The 23,043-nt window shown below is 50.5% G+C and overlaps 2 protein-coding genes across 2 annotated transcripts in view; one reads left to right on the top strand and one right to left on the bottom strand.

Annotated features, from left to right (window-relative positions):
• Spmip9 (sperm microtubule inner protein 9) overlaps nucleotides 1-18,663 on the bottom strand; it is a 46,792-nt gene extending 28,129 nt beyond the window's left edge. Inside the window, exon 1 of the mRNA XM_077105163.1 lies at nucleotides 18,514-18,663. Within this exon, the coding sequence (XP_076961278.1) occupies nucleotides 18,514-18,663 (150 nt within the window). The remainder of the gene's footprint in view (nucleotides 1-18,513) is intronic.
• Foxi3 (forkhead box I3) lies at nucleotides 18,662-22,694 on the top strand. The gene is made up of 2 exons (XM_077105148.1): nucleotides 18,662-19,292; nucleotides 22,078-22,694. The coding sequence occupies exons 1-2, from the start codon at nucleotides 18,662-18,664 to the stop codon at nucleotides 22,692-22,694; spliced, it is 1,248 nt and encodes a 415-aa protein (XP_076961263.1).
• Nucleotides 22,695-23,043: the final 349 nt, after the last annotated feature.

Genomic DNA, 23,043 nt, shown 5'->3' on the forward strand with positions numbered 1-23,043 from the left:
CGCAGAGCTTCCCAGGAGCCCATTATCCTGGGGGACCCATGGAGTAGCTGGCCGGTTGGGGGCAGAGACAAGCAGCTGATGAGGTGCTAACAGGAAGTCACTTAAGGCTTTAATCTAGACCACGAGGGGCTGGGGAAAAGCACCTGGCTGTGGAAACGGGGAGAGAGGCTCAGATTCCTGGGGCCCTGGCTCCTCGCTGGGCAGCTGCGCGCTAAGAAGCTGCCGTCAGCCCAGCTGGTAGAAGTGGAGGAGGACCAGGGCAGCCCTGGGGACAGGCCCAGGCCTGGAGACCCATGCTGAGCTCAAGCTACTGACCCTGTGGTGGCAGGCAATGGGAGGGAGGAGGCTCCAGGAACCAGGACACCCGGGTTCCAGTACTGCCTGCCTGGGGAGCGGAGCAGTCAGGGCAGCCACACCGGCCTCCCAGCCACGTCCACATGACGAGCTCCCCGCAACCATGCGCCCTAAAGGGCCTGGCCTGTGGGAACATGTACCTACCCGGTCCCCGTGTCCACCTCACGGCCCAGGGGGTGTGGCCTGCCGGCTGCTCCTTTTAGACCCAGGCAACTGCGCCTTAGAGGAGACCATAGCTCCATCATCAAGTCAGCCCAATACAGTGCCCATCTTCCAACCCTCACAAGGGACAGGGCAGCCAGGGGCCAGCTCAGCAGGGAGGACCCCCAGGAGCAGTCTTTGGGCCAGAGATTAGACGGACAGGTGCATTCCTGGACACTCAGTGACAGCGTGCCAGGAGCACTGACCCCCTCCCGGCCAGTCCATGGGCTTACAGGTGCTCAGTGAAGGTGTGCTGGACTGAATCCTGACCCCTGCCTAATGCCTTCACCCAAATCCTGGAGACTGTCTACGGCACCTCACCCAGGAGAAGGGCTTCTGCAGATGATTCAGTTCAGGATCTTGCAGTGGGAGGTGACCCTGGTCTCGCCCTCCAGGTTTAGTCTTTTTTGGTGCTGAGGAGTGACCCCAGGGTTGCTTAACCACTGAGCTACATCCCAGCCCTTTTTATTTCTTATTTTGAAACAGTCTCACTAAATTGCTTAGGGCCTCACTAAGTTGCTGAGGCTGGCCTTGAACTTGAGATCCTCCTGCCTTAGCCTCCCAACCACTGGGATTGCAAGCAGTCACCACTGCTCCTGGTGCACCAGGGTCATTCTAAGCAGGAAGCAGAAGGGTGAGAGTGAAGAAGAACTAAGAGGACAGAGCAGGGGATGGAATCATGTGCTTTGATGAGGAAGAAAGGGACCACTAGCCTAGAGATGCAGGCAGCCTCGAGAGGCTGAGGAAGGCAGGGGGTGGTGGAGGCTCAGTGAGCAGTGCGGCTCCCGGACACCTCGACTCCAAGCTCTTGGCCTGAAGCACTGATGGAGGATAAATGTGTGTTGTTGGGCCTCCAAGCTTGTGGTCACTTATAGTCATCTTTTGGAGGGTGCTGGGAACAGAACCCAGGGCCTCACACATGGTAGGCAAGCACCTTACCACCAGGCCACACCCCCGGCCCTATGGGCATTTGTTACAGCAGCAATCGGAAACTAATACAGTGGGGAAGGGCAACCTTGGCATTTTGGAATTAGATATATTCAGAAAAGTTAAAGCCAAGTATTTTTAAAATCATTTCCTCACATTTGTGCACACACACACACACACACACAAACACATCTCTGTCCATAGTAAAATCAATGTAGTCCATCTGTCTTATAATGATAGGATTGTGATTTTGCTGTGTTTAAGATATACTATTTAACAGAAAGAAATTACTATGCAATTCACTCTAGAGCTCCAAACAACTGAGAAAAAAGATCCTGAGAACACTCTTTTACCCAAATAGCCGGGGATAATTTTTACCAATGCCAACCCATTCCAGGGAGAAGACCCTGAATTGAGAAAAACCCGTGATCTAAAATTTGGCTGGAGGTTTGGATAGTTCTATCGTTTCCCACCCCAATTCTAAAGTTGTTACCCATGTCTCCAAAAATATACGTAGACTTCTGAGGTGCAGATTTTTGACTTAGAAAATCTGTTCCTGATTCTCAGAAAACAAGTGCTGAGGTGTCTGGACAAAGGTCCGTGGGCCCAGCTTTCTTCTGATTGTGAGCCTTCTCCTGTGAGTGTGCTCTAGGGCACTGTCACCACTGAAGCCTGCCATTCCAGGACGTGTTAACAGACATGACATCACCCCAAGCAGGAAATGGCTCTCGGGTTACCCTATAAATTGACTTAAGCTTCGGGGAAGGATTACAGGGCCGACCTCTGCTAGGTGTGGAGATGCCATTTCACCTAAATCAAAGGTAACTGTGGGGTCTGGCAGGCACCTGTCAACAGGTAAGGGAAGGGGGAGCCCAGGAGGGAGTCCGAGTCGGGGTTACATTCTCCACCTTTATTTTTATTTCAGGTTAAAGGGTCAGATGAAGAGGCCATTCGCAGAGGCCTTTATTTACAGTTCTCGGCAGCCAGGCAGGCAAAGCGTCATGAGGAAGAGGGATGGTGTGGGCGGACCCCCCTCCTGGCCAAGCGATGAGAGACTGGAGCCTCCAGCTTTGTGAAAGCCCAGGTTTTTAACGAATATGCATCAATGTCCCCTCTGTCACCCCTGCAGGGACAGTGTGTATTTCCATCCCCCTCTTTCCTGCCCCCTCTGTCACCCCTGCAGGGGGAGCATATGTTTGCACCCCACCCCTTGCTCTCCCCGCACCTGAAAGGACCTGTCGGCACTACCATCCTCACCTCTGAAGGTGAGTGCCAAGCTGGGCCCAGGAGAGTCGCACATGGTCAGCCAGCTTGTTCCTGGCAGGGACTGCCTCATAACTGAAGTGGTAGTGACCATCGCCCATCCCCAAAGTCATGGCATTTCAGCGTCCCAAACAAGAACTTCACAGTTGGCCAAACAAAAGGGTAGTGAGTGGATCCTAGAACCCAGCTGAGAATACTTCTGTCACCCCCTAAGAACACCTCTGCGCCCATCAGCAGTGATCCCCTTCAACCCTAACGATCACTGACCTCTCTCTCGCCCTGCACCCGTAGGGCCTGGGTGGCACACGTAGGCAAACTCCTGTGACTGGTTCCATAACCTCGGGTTGGCAAGGCCCATCCATGCCAGAGCAAGATCAGCGCTTTGTTCCTTTATTTATGTTTGCGAAGCTGGGCTTGAACCCAGGGCCTCGTGCAAACCAGGCACGGTCTGCCCTGCTGGGTACAGCCCCGGCTCCCTTCATTCCTTGTTACTTTATGGATATCCTTGTATTTACCCATTGGTCAGTCTATGGGTACATGGTTGTTTCCTCAATTGGGGAAATTCCTCTGGATTTTAAAGACATTTCTGTTTCCCTCCTACCCAGAATTATTATGTTAATATAGTCTGATATAGTCCTCAGTGTGGGGGTGCTTTTGTTGTTGTTGTACTGGAGATTGAATCCAGGGGCCCTTTACTCTGAGTTACATCCCCAGTGCTAGCTAGTTATTTATTTATTTATTTATTTATTTATTTATTTATTTTATAATGTTTTAAATTTTAAGACTTGGTCTTGCTAAGTTGATGAGGCTGGCCTTGAATTTGGGATTCTCCTGCCCCAGCCTCGAGACTCTGCGATTCCACGTGTGGACCACTGTGCTCAGCTATTCAATAGATCCTTTAACTTAGATGCCAGAGGCTCCAAAACTGCACGGTTTTCTTTGATTTCTTTCTATTTCTATGATTTCTTTCTATTCCACCTCCCATTTTCTTGGCTCTTCTTGGAATTCCTGTTATTAGATATTGGATCCTCTGGCTTGATGCTCTGATTTTCTTATCTATCTTGTCCTATGTCACTTCTTTGTATTTTTGTTCTACTTTCTAAGAATGCCTTCAACTTTATTTTCTAACTTTCCTGTTAAACAGTGGCATGTATGTGTATGTGTTTTGGTATTAAAATGAATGATCTAAGAGGAATATCTGAAAATGTATTTCCAACAGTAAAACATGAATAGCACTCACTAAACATGTGTGCAATAAAAATTTAAAGATCAGTTGAAGGTTAACCTTTTGTTACCAGGAATTGAACCCAGGGACAGCCAACCACTGAGCCACATCCCCAGCCCTTTTATATTTTATTTAGCCTTTTATATTTAAAATATATTTTATATTTTATTTAGTGAGTTAGGGTCTCACTAACTTGCTGAGGCTGGCTTTGGACTCATGATCCTCCTGCCTCAGCCTCCAGAGCCACTAGGACTACAGGTTGAACCACCGTGCCCAGCTAACTGTCCCCTCTCCAGGATCTCCTACTGCAGATCAAGTTGTAGGCCCCTTTTGCTGGCAACAGCTCCTGCCTATTGTGAGTGGAGCCTTTTTGCTCTGTTGCATGAGGCTGCCCTGGTCCCCGGGTACATGGGTTCCCTTGGCAGGGGCAGAAAGACACCATTGGAAGGCTGCCTTCATTTTGGCCTTGTCTTGGCCAATAAAATGCCCTCCAGGAGTGATGTGGCTTATAACTCACCTCTTGCTGACCCTCCCCAAGGGCCTCACTGACCCTGCACCTTCAGGGCACAGAGGCCAGAGCCAGAGAGGCTCACAGCTGAGGACCCTCAGGCTTGACTCCTTCTGCCTCAGCGTCCTCAGTCACAGACGCCACTAGTGGTGGGCTTCAGTGACTCGTGGCTGCGGTCCCCGTCACCGGGGAGGCTGAGGCAGCAGCATCACTGAGGCTCAGGAGTTCACAGCCAGCCTGGGCCACATAGCGAGACCCTGTCACTAAAGGAAAAGAAAGAAAAAAAAATATATATATATATATAATATGATAAGAATGAGTAGTGAGTGGCCCATAACGGAAGCCGCCCTTCCATGCAGCGAGTAGGGTATGCTGGTGGCCAGAGGCAGCACTGAGCCAGCAGTGAACAACTAATTCCTCTCCTCCTGGGTCCGTTTCCTGTGGCAGCTAAGACAAATTCCCCGAAACAGAGGGGTTTAAAACAACACAGATTGACAATCTCACAGTCTGGGACCAGAGGTCCTAGAATCAAGGTGCCAAGACCCTTCCGGAGGCTCCAGGAAGATCTGAGCAGGGTCTTTCCCAGCCTCTAGCTCCTGCCTCCTCCCTCCTCAAGAGTATCTCTGCAACCGCTGCCTCTGTGGCCGGTTGGCTCTTCCTGACCCTGACCTCTGGCTCCCTCTCCCAGGGACTCTTGGATTACACTGGACCCATCATAATCTTCCATCTCAAGACCCTTCACTCAATCACATTAAAAAAGACTTTTTCCAATGTATTCTCAGGGTCCAGAGGAGAATGTAGGTCTTTGGAGTCGGGGGCGGTTTGCATGGCTTTATCTATCTCGTCTTTCTGCCAGGCTGGTGAAAACATTGTCTCTGCGTCACATGGCGGGCAGGTGACACTCTGTGCCTGGTAAATGCAGGATCACCATGTTGATGAGATGTTTAATTGACATAAATGTCTAATGGATATAAGTCATGCTGGTTAGAATTGCATTTAGTCCTCAACTCATAGGTAAAATACTCTTAACTATTATATACCAGTTTATCAAAGAATTCTTGATTGTATAGAACATGCAGTGCAGAGTTAATTTTAATAAGTTATTTTAATTTTAAAATGAATGTGTAATTTTAGTGCTCTGATCTTTGCGATTTCCAGGAATACACTGGCTTATCTGGAGGCTGAATTGGAACAAATGTCAGAGATGCTGGACGGTGAGCACACACTTCAGAGTGAACCCGCCTCCCACCCTCTCGCAGGTCTGCAGCCGGTTCCTCCGCGGTCTGCCAAGAGCGAGCTGAGACCTGAGACCCAAGTGCCCATCTACCAGGCCGTCAGGCTCTCCCTTCGGAGAAAGTCAGACGTGGAAAATAATTCAGAGCAAGACCCTCTCAGAGACATCTCAATTCAAAATAAGACCTTCTCAATCAAAGATCGACATTCCAGCACCAGCTTCTTATTTTATTGCACAGAATAAAAAAATAAATAAGTAAATAAAGAAGAAGAAGAAGAGCTTATGGATGAGTTACTGATTAGCACGGCTCCAGGGTCTTATTGGAATTCTTCTTTCTATTGGGAATATATATATATATATATATATATATATATATATATATATATATGTCATATGCAGCACCCCTGCACCCCCCCATCCAAGGTGGATGTGTTTGTTCCAAGACCCAAGGGGTTGCCTGAAGTTCTGGGTGGTATTGGACCCTGCATCTACTGATACACACACACACACACACACACACACACACACACACACACATCTCCCTGTGATAAAGTTAAATTTACAAAGCAGATACAATAAGAAGTCGAACAAGTGAAAGTAAGATAGTAAGACAATTATAACAAGACACCACAGTTCTGTTTCCAGTTCTACGGACTGAGCCTGGGTGCGCTGATCCCATGTTGGTCGCTGGGCAGGTGAGACAGTAAGCTTTTCCTCTTCTGTGAAAACACTGTCAGTGTTTGCAGCCGGGTTAAGGAAGCAGCAGACCCGGGGACATCTTCCTGAGTCTAACCCGGTTTTGCCAATCAGAGGACTCGTGCTGAGGAACAGCTCTCTGATGACTGAGGATGGTCCCTGCTGGGGTCCCCTTGGAGCTTCTGCAGTGACACTGTGCAGAGACAGTGTCCTCCCTCGGTGTCTCCTGTATGCAACTTTCAATGCCAAGCAGCTGCCATTTCTCAATGTTGACTGAGATGCCAGTGGCATGCAGGAGAACTGAGTGCCAGGCAGACTAATCCCAAGTTAATGGGGTACATTTCCTACATGTTAATTTTTTAGATTTAAAAGTTTATTTTGTATAATGATCACCTCTCTCTGGTCTGCAGGACCTGAGGGAGTAAAGTGGCTAGGTACTATAAGAAGAGCAAGCTTCCACTCTCTGCTAACCCCGGCCAGTCTTGAGCTCCTGGGTTAGGCAATCCTCTGTCTCGGCCTTTGGAGTAGCAGGGTCCACAGGTGCCACTGCGGTGGCCAGCAAATCCCTGTATTTCTTTTCTTTTCTTTTTTTTTTTTAAAGAATGATTTTTTTTAAAGTTGTTGATGAACCTTTATTTTATTTATTTATATGTGGTGCTGAGATTAGAACTCAGGGTCTCACACATGCCAAGCAAGCGCTCTACCACTGAACCCCAGCCCTAGCCCCAGCCTCATATTCCCTGTATTTCTAAAGGATCGTTTTTAAAGATGCTGAAAAACTACTCTCAGCTCCAACCCTGAGGCTCCTGTTTGCATAAACAGCTCCAGTTACTGCCCGCAACCCTAGTGGGGGACCAGAACCTCCGTGGTAGGGGGAGGGTACCAGAGCTTTCCCCTGGTGTGTGACTAAAGGTGACAGACAGCCTTGCCACCCCAAAAGTCTGGGGTGGGACCTTTATTCCCAATATTGGAAAACACAGCTTTGGGAGCCTGAGGAACAGTAGAGGGAGAGGGGAGTCCTGGGGCAGGTGGGGAGGTCACGGAGCCAGGTCAGTGAGAACCGGGGCTTCTCAGGTGATCCAAAGCCAGCTCCTGGAGCACAGCCTCCACACTCCCTCCAGAGGAGTATCTCTCCTGGAGGAGTGTCTCTCCTGGCTCAGGAAGAAAATGCACCTAACAAAGGTGCTGAGCAGACGTCCAGGCTGCTCTCAGTGGAGAGCCAGTCAGAAGTGTCCACTCCAAGCCTCCTCACGGCCAAGCCCAGCCCTACTGCAGTTTCCTCTGCAGATGTGCAAAGCTGCCAGGGACAGATGGCTCCAATGCAACCTCAGAGACATGAGGCCTCACACTGTTGGCCTTACGTCCACCCCTGAACTGGCCCCAGCGGCCGGCATGCACTCCTGCAGGGTCAGCAGGGCAACTCTGCCTGCTTGAAATTGGCCGCACTTAGTACTCTTCTAAAGACTTGCCTCTCTGCAAACAGAACTGAGGCAGCCCCGACATGATGAACAGACAAGTCAGGTTTAAGATGTCTTCCCTCCAAGTTCTCTGTCGAGGACGTGACAGTAGAAATGGATGCTGGCCGGCAGTACAAGCCACAAGCACAGCTTGCTCTCGGCTTCTGCAGCGCCCACAGGGCCTGACAACGCAGGGGAGCAGGCTGAGGACCGCCAGCTGGCCACCCACTCTGGTTTCCTTCCTCCTTCCTTTCACCTTCCTGAAGCTGAGGTCACTTGAGAGCTGCACAAGGGGCAGGGAGATGCTCTACTGTAAAGTGCTTTGATGTTCCAAAGTGAACACAGGCAAAGCTCTGGTCAGCAAGAGATAAGCAGATGTATTCTATATAACGCAGCTCGCAGCCCTCCAAAATGAAAGGGTGCTTCAGCAGTTTAATTTTGTTATTCAAAATGCTGCATACCCCATTGACCAGGACACCTGTCAAATGCCAACAGTAACATCAGAAAGTATGCTGTGGGGATGGGTATGTGCCTGTCATGCGCAAGGCCCTGGGTGGACCGTCCCCAGCCATACACACACACACACTGACAAGAAGGAGCCATGGCATCCTGATCACCTTTATTGTCCCACCACTCTTAATATAAATCTCCCCTTTTAGATGAGTAGCAAATACTCTGCAAAGGTCTCTGACGAGGACTTCACTTCAGAAAATGAACGAAGTCATGGAACCAATAATGTTATCTCACAGAGGAGGCCAGGAGCCAACGTGTGACGTTTTGTGAATTCAGCAATCATCCTCGGGCCACCTCAAAAGGGACAGGGGCCTGAGCCCCGGCACCAGAGTGAGGCAGGCATGTCCCTAGCACCCCTCTGCCCCTGGAGGCATTCCTTTCTCATTCCCAGCCATGTGTGGAGCTTCTGGGCTTCCCACTGGCCTGGCCAGTTCTGGCCCACCTTCCCCAAGTGGCAGCCTATCCCCCAGGTTATGTAAGAGGGCTTCTGCCTCTGCCTGCCCGTTCTCTCCTCCACCTTCCTCACTCCTGTGCATTTGCTCCTGGGAAGAAAGATCACCGAGGACCTACTCTGTGCTGTGCCCATCTGGAAGTGAGCGAATGGGCACAGCCCTGCCCTCTAAAGGTCACTAAGGATCTACTCTCCCCTATGCCCAGCTGGAGGTGAGCGAATAGGCACAGCCCCTGCCTTCCAAAGTCCGCACCCGGTGCTGCCCAGCAGGTGTGGCTAGCTACCCACTGAGCCCTGCAGTGAACACAGACTCAGGAGCCCTCAGCCATGCAGGAGGGCAAGAGCAGGGAGGGAGCACGACTGCCCTTCTGAGGACTCAGGTGCCAGGCTGGGGAGGCTGTCAAGGTCCCGGCCAGCCAAGCAGAACTCTCAAGACCCCCGGGGGCGAGCAGTGTCACCTGTCTTGTCTTTTCCTAGTCCTGAGTCACCTCATGTCACTGACCAACAAGAGACCTGGAGGAAACCCTGTGTACGCAGAGCTGCCACTGTGGAGCCGAGGACAGGCCGTCCAGCAGGGCGCTCAGAGGAGGGAAGGCACACACACTGCCAGGAGCACCAGTGTCCTCTGATTGTCTTGTGACAGCCAGCCTCTGCCCACCACAGTGTCTCCCCAGGGCACAGCCCAGCCAGCTGAAGACCACTCCGCCCAGCTGCCCTCCCAACCGGGAGGGGTCACGAGACCAGGGTCCAGTGGAATTCAGGGCAGTTTACGGCACCACCTGTCAGAGGAATGACTTGTTCTCTCCTTGCCCCACCCACCTCCCTTTCCCATGGGTAGGACAGAGGAGATGGGGTACTAGCCTCTGGGGTGGGCCCAGGACAGGTGAGAGACAGCAACAGAGAACTGGTGGGTTCCTGGGAGGCTGCCTCACGAGAGAACTCAGCGTGATCTTGTCTTCCGGGGTCTCTCCAATCCAAATCAGCCTGTTCCCATTAACACAGGAATGGTTTACTTGCTCAATTATTTTGTCTTTTAACCTGGACTCTGGCTCTTCCTGACTCCAGGGCCACTTGGTTGGCCCCGCCCAGCCAGGCGGGGCCTGCAGGAGCTGCCTAAGGCATTTCCCAGCCTGCCCCTCCCATTCCTACTGAGGAGCTGTCTCCACCCAGGGTCAGAGAGCCTGAACCCCCCAAGTGGATGCCTCAGGCTACATTTCTTTTGGTGTTGAAATTAAACCCTTGCATAGGCTAAGTGCAAGTTTTAGCCTAAGCTCGGCCCCCAGCCAGTGCACTTTGTGACCTCCAACTCCCCCAGTCAGCAGTTCTGACGCTGTTGAGTTTGGGGCCTCATCCCCAAGCATTATTTAGAGCTTCTGAAAGCCAGATGTGGTGGCACATTATCGCCACTGTCATCACCAATTTCATCATTATCATAGTCATCATCATAGAAAAACATCTGTGGGGGGTGGTGGCACACACCTGTAATCCCAGCTGCTCGGGAGGCTGAGGCTGGAAGATCCTGAGTTCAAAGCCAGCCTGGGCGATTTAGTGAGGCCCTAAGTCTGTGAGAGCAGACGGGAAGAGTGGATCAGGCGGCTTCGGGGAGCCTCCTGCAGAAGGACAGGCCACGGGCCACCCAGGGCCACCCCAGGTAAGAGGGGGTGGTGGTGGCCATTCTTCTGCCCCTGCTAGCACCTGGCACCTGGGAACCCCGAGTAGCCTGGCAGAGGGGCTGGCTCAAGGCCACCTGTGCTATGGGGACTCATCCGCAGTGTCTGTCCCGTGACCAGGAGTGCGGGCTCTGCACCCTGCTGTGTGGAGCTCCTTCACTCCCCTAAGCAAAGAGCAAGGCTTGGCAGGTTCCGCAGGTTTACATTTGGGAAGCCTGCAGTAAATTCTTAGTGCTTCATGCTGTCTCTGTCTTGAAAACCTGCTCATTGTTGCTGAAAGCCTTATTACTACATGTCCAGAAGAAGAAAGAGGAGGAGGTGGTGGTGGAGGAGGGGGAGGAAGAAAGAAGGAGGAGGACAAAGAAGGGAGGAGGAGGAGAAGAGGAAGAGAAGGAGGAGAAAGCGATGAGGAAAAGTAATAGTAGGAGTAGTCAGGCACATGCCTATAATCCCAGTGACTCTGGAGGCTGAGGCAAGAGGATTGCAAATTTGAGGCCAGCCTCAGAAGCTTAGCAAGACCCTCAGCAAATGTGCAGGACCCAGTCTTAAAACAAAAAATAGAAAGGACTGGGGATGTAGCTCAGTGGTGTAGTGCCCCGGGTTCAATCCCAGTACTGGAAGGAAAGAAAGAAAGGGATATTCTTGGAGAAAGTACTGCCCATGTGTAGGGTTCTTTCAGTGAACCTTCACTTGAAGGGAACCAAAGTGGAAAGTGGTTAAGAAATTAAACACTGAACAGTAGAAGGGAAAAAAGAGGCTGGGGCTAGTAGTGGAGCACTTGCCTGGCACTATGAGGCCTCGGGTCCATCCTCAGCACCACACAAAAAAAATAAATAAATAAAACAAAAGTATTGTATCCATCTGCAACTAAAAAATATTATAGAAAAAAAGAAGGAGGGAAGAAAAAAAGAATGAATTGGGTTCAGCTGGAAGGTTCTTAAGAAGGGGTGCAGGAAGCCAGTCAGACACTCTGATGCTCACACAGAGACTTGATGGATCTTGGGGGTCAGGAGCAGACGAAGCCGCACTGTGCAGTTGGCTCATCCCAGGACAGGCTGATGAAGCCTGTGGTCACAGGTGACCCACAGCTGATACAAGAAAGGAAAGTGGCTTCTGAATACATTTACTCACAGGGCTTGGGAGGGGGCCTAGGGAGAGCATGCAGGGTGCCAGGGCCCCAGTGGCTCAGGGGAGGACAAGTCCCCCTGCAGGCTCTTGAAGCAAAGATGGATTGGACAAAAGCCAAACCATCAAAGGGGACAACTGAACTTTTTTCCATTCCCATGTAGACACTTAGGAGCTACAAATCTTCATGCTGGTTAAAAAAGCACCCAAAAAACTGAATTTATTTTACTAATGTGGAATTTAATCTTTATTTGAAAATAAGCATCATAGAACTGAACATCACTAGGGAAAAGCTATTTTCCGGTTTGGTTCTTTGTTAACTGAGTCTGCTATTACCTGCAATATGCTACTCATCCTTTAAAAACCAGCTGAGCTACTTGGGAGACTGAGGCAGGAGGATCATAAGTTCCAGCACCCCCAGGGCAATGTAATTAGACTCTGTCTCAAAATAAAATAAGGTCTGGGGACAGGGAAGTAGCCCCATGCAACAGCATCTGCTAGTTCAGGAGAGCCCTTGGGTTCCATCCCCAGGACCCAGAACCACATGCAGGGTTGGGAGGTGGGATTAATATTCACCATCATTACATAAAGAAACAATTTTATCAGTAATAAATGATGATCCATGTTATCATCCATTTAAGTTGCTTTGCTTTCTATTTATGGCAAGTAATCTTTATTGTGTTCATTTAAAGATTTTTTTTGTTATTGGGAATTGAACGCAGGGGTGCTTAACCACTGATCTACATTCCAATTCCCCCCCCCTTTTTGGAGGGTACCAGAGCTTGAACTCAGGAGCACTCCACCACTGGCTACAAACCACCCGCAAGTGACCACACGAGCAGGTTCCCAAGGTAGTCTATGAGAAGGAACACGGGGGGTTGGGGGGGGCAGACTTCAAGCTGTTCTGAAAACCCTCCAGAATACATCCAAGAAAGTGAGAAGTATGGAGCCAGGTGAGCAGTTTGTAACTCTTCCTGTATGTTTTTAAATTTTGTTTGCAGGACTGGAGATTGAACCCAGGACCTGAGCATTACAGACAAGGGGCTCAACCACTGAGCCACCTCCCAGGCCTTTTTATTTTAGTTTGAGGCAGGTTGGCCTTAAACTTGCCTCAGCCTCCTGAATAGCTAGGATTACAGGCGTGCATCACAGCACCTGGCTCATCTTGTACATTTTTGACACTTGTAACTGTGCAGATATGTACCTGTAAAACACTGTCTGCAAGAAAGCACCAGAAATGGGTGACAAGTGGCCGCTACTGAGAGGGACTGGGGTACAGAAGGGATAGGAGACAACTTGTTTCGTTTCATACCATTTAATGCTTTTTAATTTATTCTGGAAATAACCAAGAGTTGCGTACTCACTAGGGTCCAGCATCGGCCAGGTCCTGGGAATAACAGTAGAGGCGTGGACAGCTGGGCCCCAGCCTGGGTTCGCCAGCCAGACACCTGCGCTGGAACCCAGTGCACCCTCACGGATTAGGGAGAGTTAAGTGACTTGGCCTCTCCAGGCCTGCTGCTTTGTTTGTGGAACGTGGAATCTCACTTCCTCTGCTGTAGACTGCTGAAGAGGTGGTAGGAGGATGCATGTGGGGTGCTGTGCTCAGGGCCAGGGGTTCGCACGCCTCATAAACTGCCAGCTTTCAAAGTGACACCGCCCTTTCCTGGAGAGAGCGGTGCAGTGGGTGGCTGGACCCAAGAGGAGTTGCTGAACCACGGGGCCAGGGTCTGCATCAGGTAGATGGTGGCCATTCAGCAAGATGGCAGGCTTGAGGGACAGAAAGACCATGGACAGAGGACGAAGGCTGAGGAAGAGGAAGCAGGAAGGGAGGCCAACTGCAGAGGACCTGAGGAGCTCTCCTTAGAGAGGGAGGAGGGCTGGGCAGGGCTCCTGGTGGAATGGGTGCTTAGCAGCACAAGGCTCTGGGCTGCCCCAGCACCACACACAACAATAACAAATAAAGTAAGAGGGAAGAGGAAGATGCCCAGGCAGGGGATGGATGGTGAGCCAGGAGGACAGCAGCCCCCCAGCCTGAGCTGGGAGGAGTCAAGGGATGCCCCAGCCTTTGGTGAGACCCCTCAGGAAGGCACAGGGGAGACTCCTGGGCCAAAACCTACCTTGGACAGGGAGTCCCTGCAGGTGAATCTTCCCAGGTGAGCTATGGACACACAGGGAGGCTGGGAGGCTCAACTGCAGCAACAACAACAACAACAAAAAAAAGTGTGAGAAATTAGCTGAGAAAGCGCCAGAATGGGGCTAATCAGCCATGCCTGGTAGCCATGCCTGCAATACCAGCAACTCTGGAGGCGGAGGCAGGAGGATCAAAAATTCAAGGCCAGCCCCAGCAATATAGTGAGGCCCTAAGTGACTTAGCAAGACCCTCTCTCTGAATAAAAAATAAAAAGGGCTGGGGATGGGGCTCAGTGGTAGAGCCCCCTGGGTTCCTTCCCAGGACGGAGAGAAAGGGGCTCTTGGGCTAGGGCCTGGTCAGGGAGCGTTCCACAAGCTGGGAGGGGTACACCACGGGCAAGAAGGGGCTGGGAGTTCAGGCGGGGCTCAGTTGAGGAGGTGCTGGAGCACGGATCACTTCTTATTTTTCTGGGTTAAGTACCTGAAACTTCCGGGGGGTCCTCAGATACTTTAGACTTCTAATGTCCTTTAGATACGCCCTTTTGCTAGACTTTCTGGCCTGACTGAAGGGGAAGAAGGGGACTGGTCTTGGGTCTACTGGTGCACGGTGGCCACACAGGTCTCTGACCCTCCCGGGTTTGGTTTGCCCCACTCTGTGGTCACAGCCCCTCTTCCTCCCTGGCTTCCTGGTGGCTGCCAGGCTGGCTGACTGGGCACCCAGCTGCAGTCAGCATGAGGCCCAGAAGCGAAAGGGATTCCTGGAGCAGAGGACGAATCCCACACTGGTGGGGAGCTAGCTGTCCCCAGGAGAGGGGCTGCCTCCACTTCCCTCAGTGCTGAGTGAAGCCATCAGTGTTTGTTAAGGAGCAAAGGAAAGGTCCTCTGAGTTCTGTCTGTGAGTCACAGCGGGTGAGGTGCCACTGGAGGGGAGGGCAGAGGCACAGCGGGTGAGGTGCCTGAAGTGAGAACCAGCCACGTGGGCAGAGCTGGAAGAACATGGAGCAGGTCAGGATGTGTCCATCCCTGCCTCAGCCCCCTCTGTCCTCGGGTGCCACTTACACAAAGCCGAGTGTGTCAGGGCCACTTGATCTTGACGCTGGATTCTAAGATGACAGTGACCTGAGGTTCTCTGCTCGCCTCCTTCCCATCCCCACTTGGGACAGAGTTCGCCTGATTCTCTTCCTCTTCTGGCTTCTTATTTCATAAATGCCACACTCCCTTACCTCTTACGAAACACTTAGGAATTGTCCAAAGCCTCTCTTCCATGATGCGTCTGTAATGTATTGTCAGGGTCGGGCTCCCTCCACCCCAATCTGGGGAATGCTTCAACCCTTCTTTGCTTTAGAAATTTTCCCCAAGTCCCATCTGGGTTTTTGCTTATTTTGTGTGTACATGTATTTACACACCCTTGAGTGGGTTTGTTCTTGTCCCAATGTAGCATTGGTAAGTAGTCGTTCACTGATGCCATAGACGAGGATGTTTTTAAAAAGGGGTGTTTGGACTGGGTGTGGTGGAAGCCTACAATCCCAGCAACTCGGGAGGCTAGGTAGGATCACAAATTCAAGGCTAGTCTCAGCAACTTGGTGAGACCCTATCTCTAAATGAGAATAAAAAGGGCTGGGATGTGGCTCAGTGACTAAGGTCCCCTGGTTCAAGGAAGCGGGGGAGGGGGAGAGGGAGGGAGAGAAAACAAAAGACATAATTAATTCTGCACAGACTCTTCAGTGAGTCTGAAGAGGTAGGATCAGCACACTAACTGTAGTGCCAAGAAGACCAGGGAGGAAACATGGGTGGGTGGGTTTCCTCTTGCTCCTGGGTTTTCCTAGGTGCTGTGAGGTAAACCACTATGCTGAGCTGGGAAGGATCTGGCTGTGCAAATACAGGGAAATGCTAGCAAACCCTAACATGCTGACTTTTCTGTGATACTGCAGATTAACAAGTGTGATCAATTTTACATTCCATTACAGTGTCTGTTCAAAATTACCACATTCCTTTTAATTTACTGTTGTTCAGCAATTTCAAAGATGCAGCTAGAATGTGACCCAATGGCAGCAGAAAATCAGTGAGATGTTTTCTGTGGGTTAAATAATTATTTTCCAGTGATGCAAACATGTAATAGCCTGTCCATATTTTTCACTGATATAAATGCATCAATTTTCTTGATTATATATCTTGTGAAAAGCAATGGAACAAAACTGAACAAAAGATTCTTTCAGGGAACTTGCATTTGAAGCACTTTTTAATCTTTTTTTTTTTTTTTTAAGTATCTCAAATGTTTTTTAAGTTTGTTTATTGGGGGCCTGAGAGCGCTTGCCTGGCATGTGTGAGGCACTGGGTTCAATTCTCAACACCACATATGAATAAACAACATAAATAAAAAGGTCCATCAACAACTAAAAAACATTTTTTAAAAAGTTTGTTCATTTTTTTTTAAATGGGGATTTATTTATCTATTTATTAAGGTGGTGCTAAGGGTTGAGACCAGGGATTCACTTTGCACAGGCTAGGCAAGCACTCTACCTTGGAGCTACATCCCTAGCCTTTTTTATTTTGAGATAGGTTCTTGCTGAATTGCCTTGCCTACTCTCAAATTTACCACCCTCCTTCCTCAGTCTCTTGAGTAGCTAGGATTACAGGCACCTGGCACGCCTGGCCCAAAGCATTATTTTAATGTTGACATTAAATACCTCAGGCCATGACCCAAACTAGTTTTATGTTTATATAATTAAAATGTAATTGAAAATATTGAAATGTAACTTCCAATTCCCTAGAGGTGGTGCCCCCCACCCATCTCTTACAGGTGTGTGCTGTAATAGAAGCAAAGGGTCGCTAGGTGGCTCTGTCCTTTTTAAATAAAACTAAAGTCCGCAAAGGATACAGTTAGGAAACAAAGTATCCTACTCAGTAGAACCTTTAATCAAAACAATAAACTATAATCTCCAAGTATGGTCCCTCATTCAGAATAATTTGGAGCTACTGGGTGAAGAATTAGACCCTAAAGGAAACCTTCAAAACTGCAGTCTGTATGGGTGATGAATTTGTTGAAAAGAAAGATATTATATTCTTAAAGGCACCAATTACTAAAGGGGAGATGGCTTCAAACTTTAGTAATGTTCTGCCATCCAGCCAACTTTTCTTTTGGACCTCCTCTTTTTAGCTTTGAACTTTACAATTTAAGAACAGATATTAAATTGGGGCACTATAACATCAAGGATTTCTTTCCAATTTCTTGGAAATAGTTTTACTCCTTATTAACATCCCAGAAGAAATCTCAAAATCCAACAAATTTGTTTATCTACATTAAGAAAACATTTAGGGGCTGAAATTGTGACTCAGTGGTACAGTGTGTGCCTTCCATGTGTGAGTCACTGGGTTCCATCCTCAGCACTATATAAAAATAAAGTTATTGTGTCCATCTACAACTAAAAAATATATTTTTTAAAAAAGAAAGAAAACATTTAGATCCTTAAATCTAAATCAAAATATGATGTAGACAAACACTATTCCTTTCCACAGTATTTGGTAGAAGATTTAAAGAAATTGTTTCTGGCTCCAAAAAAGATGACTAGTTACATTTGAAGTGAGATTTACATACTCAGCACCAAAATTTGCTAAGTAAATATCTCTCAATTTCTTTGTTTAAGTACCAAAGTACATAAATAAACTTATCATGAAAATAAATGCCCTGCTATATGGGTGGGTGGGTGGGGGTGTCAAACGATTAAATATTCCCAACTGTTAGCCTGTAATTGGCATATGCAGAATAAAACGTTTTCCTTTCTCTCCTCCAGCATTTTTTTTTTTTTTTTTTTTTTTTGGCGGAGGGATGAGTACAGGAGATTGAACTCAGGATTTTACTTAGAGACAGGGTGTCCTTCAGACGTAAGAGCACATTTAGGAATACTTTGTATTGGAAGAGACCATTTTCTTATTGTTGTTTTGAACCAATAAATAATAATTGCGCGGTACTTGGGATCGCCACAGTATTTTACTGCATTTGTTTTTTTCTAGGCAGGGAGCCACAGATTAGAATAAGTGGAATGCAAGTCATATAATCCGATTAGACTTTTTAAAAAATGAACATTTTTCACAACTTAAATGACTTTAAACTAGCTTTAAAAGGCTAATTCCGAAGCCACTTAATTGAAGGTCTTTGAAAACGTTCACCATTTTAAAGGTAACGAAATTACAGCAGAAGTCTGAACAAACCGGACCTAAGATGAGCAAGTGCTTCCCGGAGTGATGGAACGCAGGGTTTGGCTAGAAGAACTGAACCCCGACTTCAGTGGCTCTGATCACAGAATCCCCAGGGAGAGCAGACACGCCTAGGTGCCGGGGAACACCTCCCGCCGCACCCCCAAAAGGGCTGAAATTTTCCTCTACGGCTTGCGCTTGGGAGACGACCTGCATTGCCGAACGTGCATCGCCCTGGATCACAAAAGGTTTGGGGCTTGAGGTAGAAGAAGCGAAGAGGTCTGGGCAGGTGGCCGGAGCGGCCCCCGAATTAACGTGCAGACTTTCCCGAAGAGGTTTATAAGTTTGCGTTACCTCCTCTTTTTAACATTTGTGCTCTTATCTCGTCGCCGGGTTGAGAGAACGCGAAGCATTGCTCACCTTAAACCCGGTGGCTCGGCCAGCGCACGCGGGGAGGGGCGGGGCGGGGCGCGGCAGGTGGGGCGGGCCGGGGGCGTGGAGAGCGGGCCGCGGCCCGGGGGTGGCGCGCGGATATAAGCGGCTGCTCTCTGGGCTCCGCCCGCACCTGCCGGACCCCGGCCCGGGAGCCGGCGCCGAGCGCAGGCGAGGCGGGCCGCAGGGTGGCCCACAGAGGGATGCTCTCGACCGAGCGGCGGGACCAGCCGCGCTCCCCGCTCGCCGCGGCCGCGCCGCACCCGCCCTCGGCCGCCGACATGGCCCTCTACTGCGGCGACAACTTCGGCGTGTACTCGCAGTCCAGCCTGTCCCCCGCCGCCGCCGCCGCCCCGGGCGCGCCCCCGGCCTCCAGGGCGCCCTACACGCTGGCCGACTACGCCGCGCCGCCGGCCGCTGCCGCCAACCCTTACCTGTGGCTCAATGGGCCCGGGGTGGGCGGCCCGTCCTCCGCCGCTGCCGCCGCGGCCGCCGCCTACCTGGGCGCACCGCCGCCGCCGCCTCCCGGGGCCGCAGCCGGGCCCTTCCTGCAGCCGCCACCCGCAGCCGGCTCCTTCACGTGCGCCCAGCGGCCGTTCGCGCAGCCCGCGCCCGCCGCGCCCGCCTCGCCCGCGGGGTCCGCGGCGCCCGGAGAGCTGGGCTGGCTGTCCATGGCCAGCCGCGAGGACTTGATGAAGATGGTGCGGCCGCCCTACTCGTACTCAGCGCTCATCGCCATGGCCATCCAGAGCGCGCCCGAGCGCAAGCTCACGCTCAGCCACATCTACCAGTTCGTGGCCGACAGCTTCCCCTTCTACCAGCGCAGCAAGGCCGGCTGGCAGAACTCTATTCGCCACAACCTGTCGCTCAACGATTGCTTCAAGAAGGTGCCCCGCGACGAGGATGACCCAGGTGAGGGCGGCGAGGCAGGTGCTTCGCGGCTCAGTCGGCAGGCGCGGGCAGGAGCCGGGCAGGGTCTGGGGCTGCCTGGTCTCCTCCGAGCCAGGGCGGGCGCAGGTGGAGGGGCAGCCACCTTGACTGACCAGGGTGAGGGGAACCGGAGGAGAAAGAAACGTCAGAGAGGTCTGGAGGGAGCACCCGGTGAGCGGGGAGCTCGTCCCTTACCTCCGTACGTCCAGTTAGATAGAGGAGAGGGGGAAAGTTCGTGTCAAACGAGAGGCCACCCCTGGGCAGTGTTAATCGGCCCTTTTGAAGGGTAGCCTAGTTACAAGGAAGGCCGATGGGGAGTAGGAATGCCGGGAAACTCACCCGAAAGGGGAGGTGGTTGAGAAAGCTGGAATCCCCATCGGCTTTCACAAAGGAGGCGGACTCTGGCGCATTTCCTCCTCTATCCGATTCCTACGAATCTCACTGTGGCCACCTGAGAGAGAAGACCTGACCACCGTGGCTCCGGCACCATTAGATAGAGCTGGGACAGCTTTCATGACCCTACAAATTGTGATTTTGATGCCTTAACTAGTTAGAAATTTAAAAAGAATGTCCCCAACTTTCTTCTGCTCTGAGCTCCAAAACCCCTGGAGCAGGGAGGGCCACCTTACAGCGCTGAGTGCCCTTTTCTTACCTAGCCTAGGAGCGGGAGGTGGAGAGAAGTAGCTTAAAAACAAGAGAGAAACTTGAGGTTTTTCCCAAGGAGCCCAGGACAAGGGAAGAGGATGGAGCTGCCATGGGAAACAATATTAGTCAAACAGAAGTGTTCTCAGGCATGGCGCTCAGGCTCGGATTTTCCCTAGCCTCCTGAAGCCATGCTGCAGCAGCACTTTCCAACAGGAATACTGTACAAAGTCACATTCAAAAAGTCCAGAGTCTGGTGACATTTTTAATATTATTTAAGTATCCAAAATGTTTCAATTATAAAAATTACTAGTGCATTCTTTATATTATTTCCTTGGTTCTAAATGTTCAGATTCCTGTGAGCATTTTATTCCACATCTCAATTCCAAGTGCCCATAGCCAACTGTGGCTGGTGGGTACTGAATTGAACAGAGTAGACAGTTCTAAAAGATGCATCTTCCTGATTTGGCCTCTGAATTACCCAAGATTATCTTGTTAGTTATATGAACTCTTGAACTTTCGTAAACATTTAAAGTTATTGGTAGTGTCATCAAAGCTCTTGGAACTTGCAAAACAAAACATTTTGGGCTGAAGGTGTGGTTCAGTAGTAAAGCACTTGCCTGCATGCATGAGGCCCTGGGTTCCATTCCCAGCAACCACCTCCCCCCCACACACATAATAATAATAATCTGTTGGTACCTAATTGGTCCAATATATACACCTGATAGATGCAGGTATTGTTACCTAAACTGTAGTCATATAAAACTTTCTTTTTCCTACAATTATCTGCAGAAAATGCTTCACCAAAGATCATGGGCTTGGAAGAGTGAGTGCCTGCTAGTTTGTGGAGGCAGCTTAACACAGTGGTTAACAAAGAATTCTGGGTCTGGAGTCAGCCTGCCTAGATGCTGGCTCTATCATGGCAGTGATTGTGTAGCTCTTGAATACAGCAAGCTGCTGACCAGTCTACACCTCATTTTCCCCATCTGAAGAGTGGGGACAATTGTATTAGGAGTCTCCATAGAATTATGAGGAGGTACTAAGGTTTTCCATGTAAAACTCTCACTAAAGGTAAATGTTTGGTAGTACTTTGAAACATCAAAGGTTCTTTTTTCTAGAAGTGAAAAGGGCTATTGGATGAGATATCCCTCTTTCCCACCTTGGTTGTAGAACATAAGGGACATTTTCTAAGCAGACAAGCTTTGTCCATGTTTGCCATGTGGACAGAAGGCTTAGAAGATTTTCAGGGGTGTGTGCTGCCCCACAGGAATGGAGGTCAATGGCCAGCATTTCCTCAGACTCCAAAGGAGTGCCATCCCATGAGCTGCTAATACCGAGGAGATTGCACAGTAATTATCTTCATTTGCAGGCTGCTTTTTTCCAGTAGGATAGTTTTTTCAATGGTGGGAGTTTTATACTTTTAGGGAATAACAGTTTTACAATAAATACTGTATTTTCGCTGCTTGCCATGTGCCAGCTACCATGCTTGAGATGTCATTTAAACCTCAATCTGGTAGATGGGTGCTGTTCTCATCCCTATCATTGTAAAAAATAGAAGCCCAAGTTTTAAGTAGCAACAGAGTTCCATGATTTTGCAAGGTCACACTTTTTTGGATCTAGAATAAGGGAAGGTGTTGGGCAATTTAATTATAAGTACTTTGGGAATCTAAGTCTGGGGGAGGCATGGAACCCAGGGTCTCACACCTGCTAGGCAAGCACTCTACTGCTGAGCTAATTCAGTCCTGCAATCTCCAACTTTGACATCTATATGAGGTCTTGCCAAGTTGCCAGGCTGGTCTGGAATTTGCCATGCCCCTGCCTCAGTTTCCCCAGTCTCTGGGGAGACAGGGGCATGTCCAGATCACATGATTTCTATCACAGTTACATTTTCCTTAATTGTGCTACTTTATTATTAGTTATTAGTAGTAACTTTTACCTTGTCTCATTTTTAGAAATTAAACTGTATCGTTGGTAAATATGTATAGGAAAAAAAAAAAAACAGAATAAAGAGGTTTGGCGCTTCCAGGGTTGTAGGCAGCCCTGGGGGTCTTGGGACCTGAGGGGACCGTGGATGACTATGCACAGGCATAAACAGGTTCTTCTCTAACATGTCCTTCTTTCCCAGGGAAAGGTAATTACTGGACTCTGGATCCAAACTGCGAGAAGATGTTTGATAATGGAAACTTCCGTCGGAAGCGCAAGCGGCGCTCGGAGGCCAGCGGCAGCTCTGCGGTGGCCCCACCGGGGACTTCCAAGTCAGAAGAAGGGCTGTCCTCGGGATTGGGGGCCCGAGTGGGCGGCGCCCCGGAGGGAGAGGGCCCCTCCTCGGTGCTAAGGCCAGCGCAGTCTCCGGAGCCTGAGGGGGCCAAGAGCCCGGCATCCCCGCCAGGTGGCCCGGTGCTGGCCTCTGCCCCCTGCCTGGGTGCCTTCTTCAGCAGCCTCAGCGGTCTCAGCGTCGGCAGCGGTGGGAGTGCCCAGCGCGCCGGCCCTGGCAGCCGCCACCTGGGGGCCCAGGGCCCTCAGCTGCCCTCCAGCAGCGCCTTCCCGGCCACCTCCCTCTCCGAGGCCTCTGCAGACACCTTAGCGCTGGGCACCAGCAGTGGCAGCAGCCAGCGATCTTCTTACTACAGCCCATTCCCGGCCAGCGCTGGTGGGGGCCAGAGCAGCCCCTTCAGCAGCCCCTTCTACAACCTGGGCATGGTCAACAGCCTCATCTACCCGCGGGAGGGCTCCGAGGTGTAGGGTGCTTCTCAGACTTGGAGGCACTGCTGAGCAGATCGAGGTCTGGGGTGGGGCTGAGCTTCTGCATTTGTTCGAACTCCCGGGTGATCCCCGTGGTGTAACTGCGAGGGAGCAGGGAACCCCCAGACCCCAGCAAACTTTTACAGGTCTCCTGGAGATGGGCCTCTGGGCAGAAGTCTGCCTGCATTCCGAGGCAGGTAGCCTGCAGCCCTGTGAGGCAGAGACTGGGTCTGGGGGCTTGTTGGTCTGTGCCGGGTTGTGGGCTCAGGGTTGCTCAGTTGGAGCCCGCCCTGAAGTCCTAGGTGGTAAACAGCAGCTGGCACTTGGAGCCAGTGGTTGGACCCACCAG

Source organism: Callospermophilus lateralis, chromosome 14 (genome assembly GCF_048772815.1).
Source record: "Callospermophilus lateralis isolate mCalLat2 chromosome 14, mCalLat2.hap1, whole genome shotgun sequence".
Lineage (NCBI taxonomy): Eukaryota > Metazoa > Chordata > Mammalia > Rodentia > Sciuridae > Callospermophilus > Callospermophilus lateralis.

Coding starts and splice junctions, on each gene's coding strand:
- Foxi3 (XM_077105148.1), top strand. CDS start 18,662: ATGGCCCTCTACTGCGGCGACAACTTCGGCGTGTACTCGCAGTCCAGC. Junction 19,293..22,077: donor CCGCGACGAGGATGACCCAG/GTGAGGGCGGCG, acceptor CTTCTTTCCCAG/GGAAAGGTAATTACTGGACT.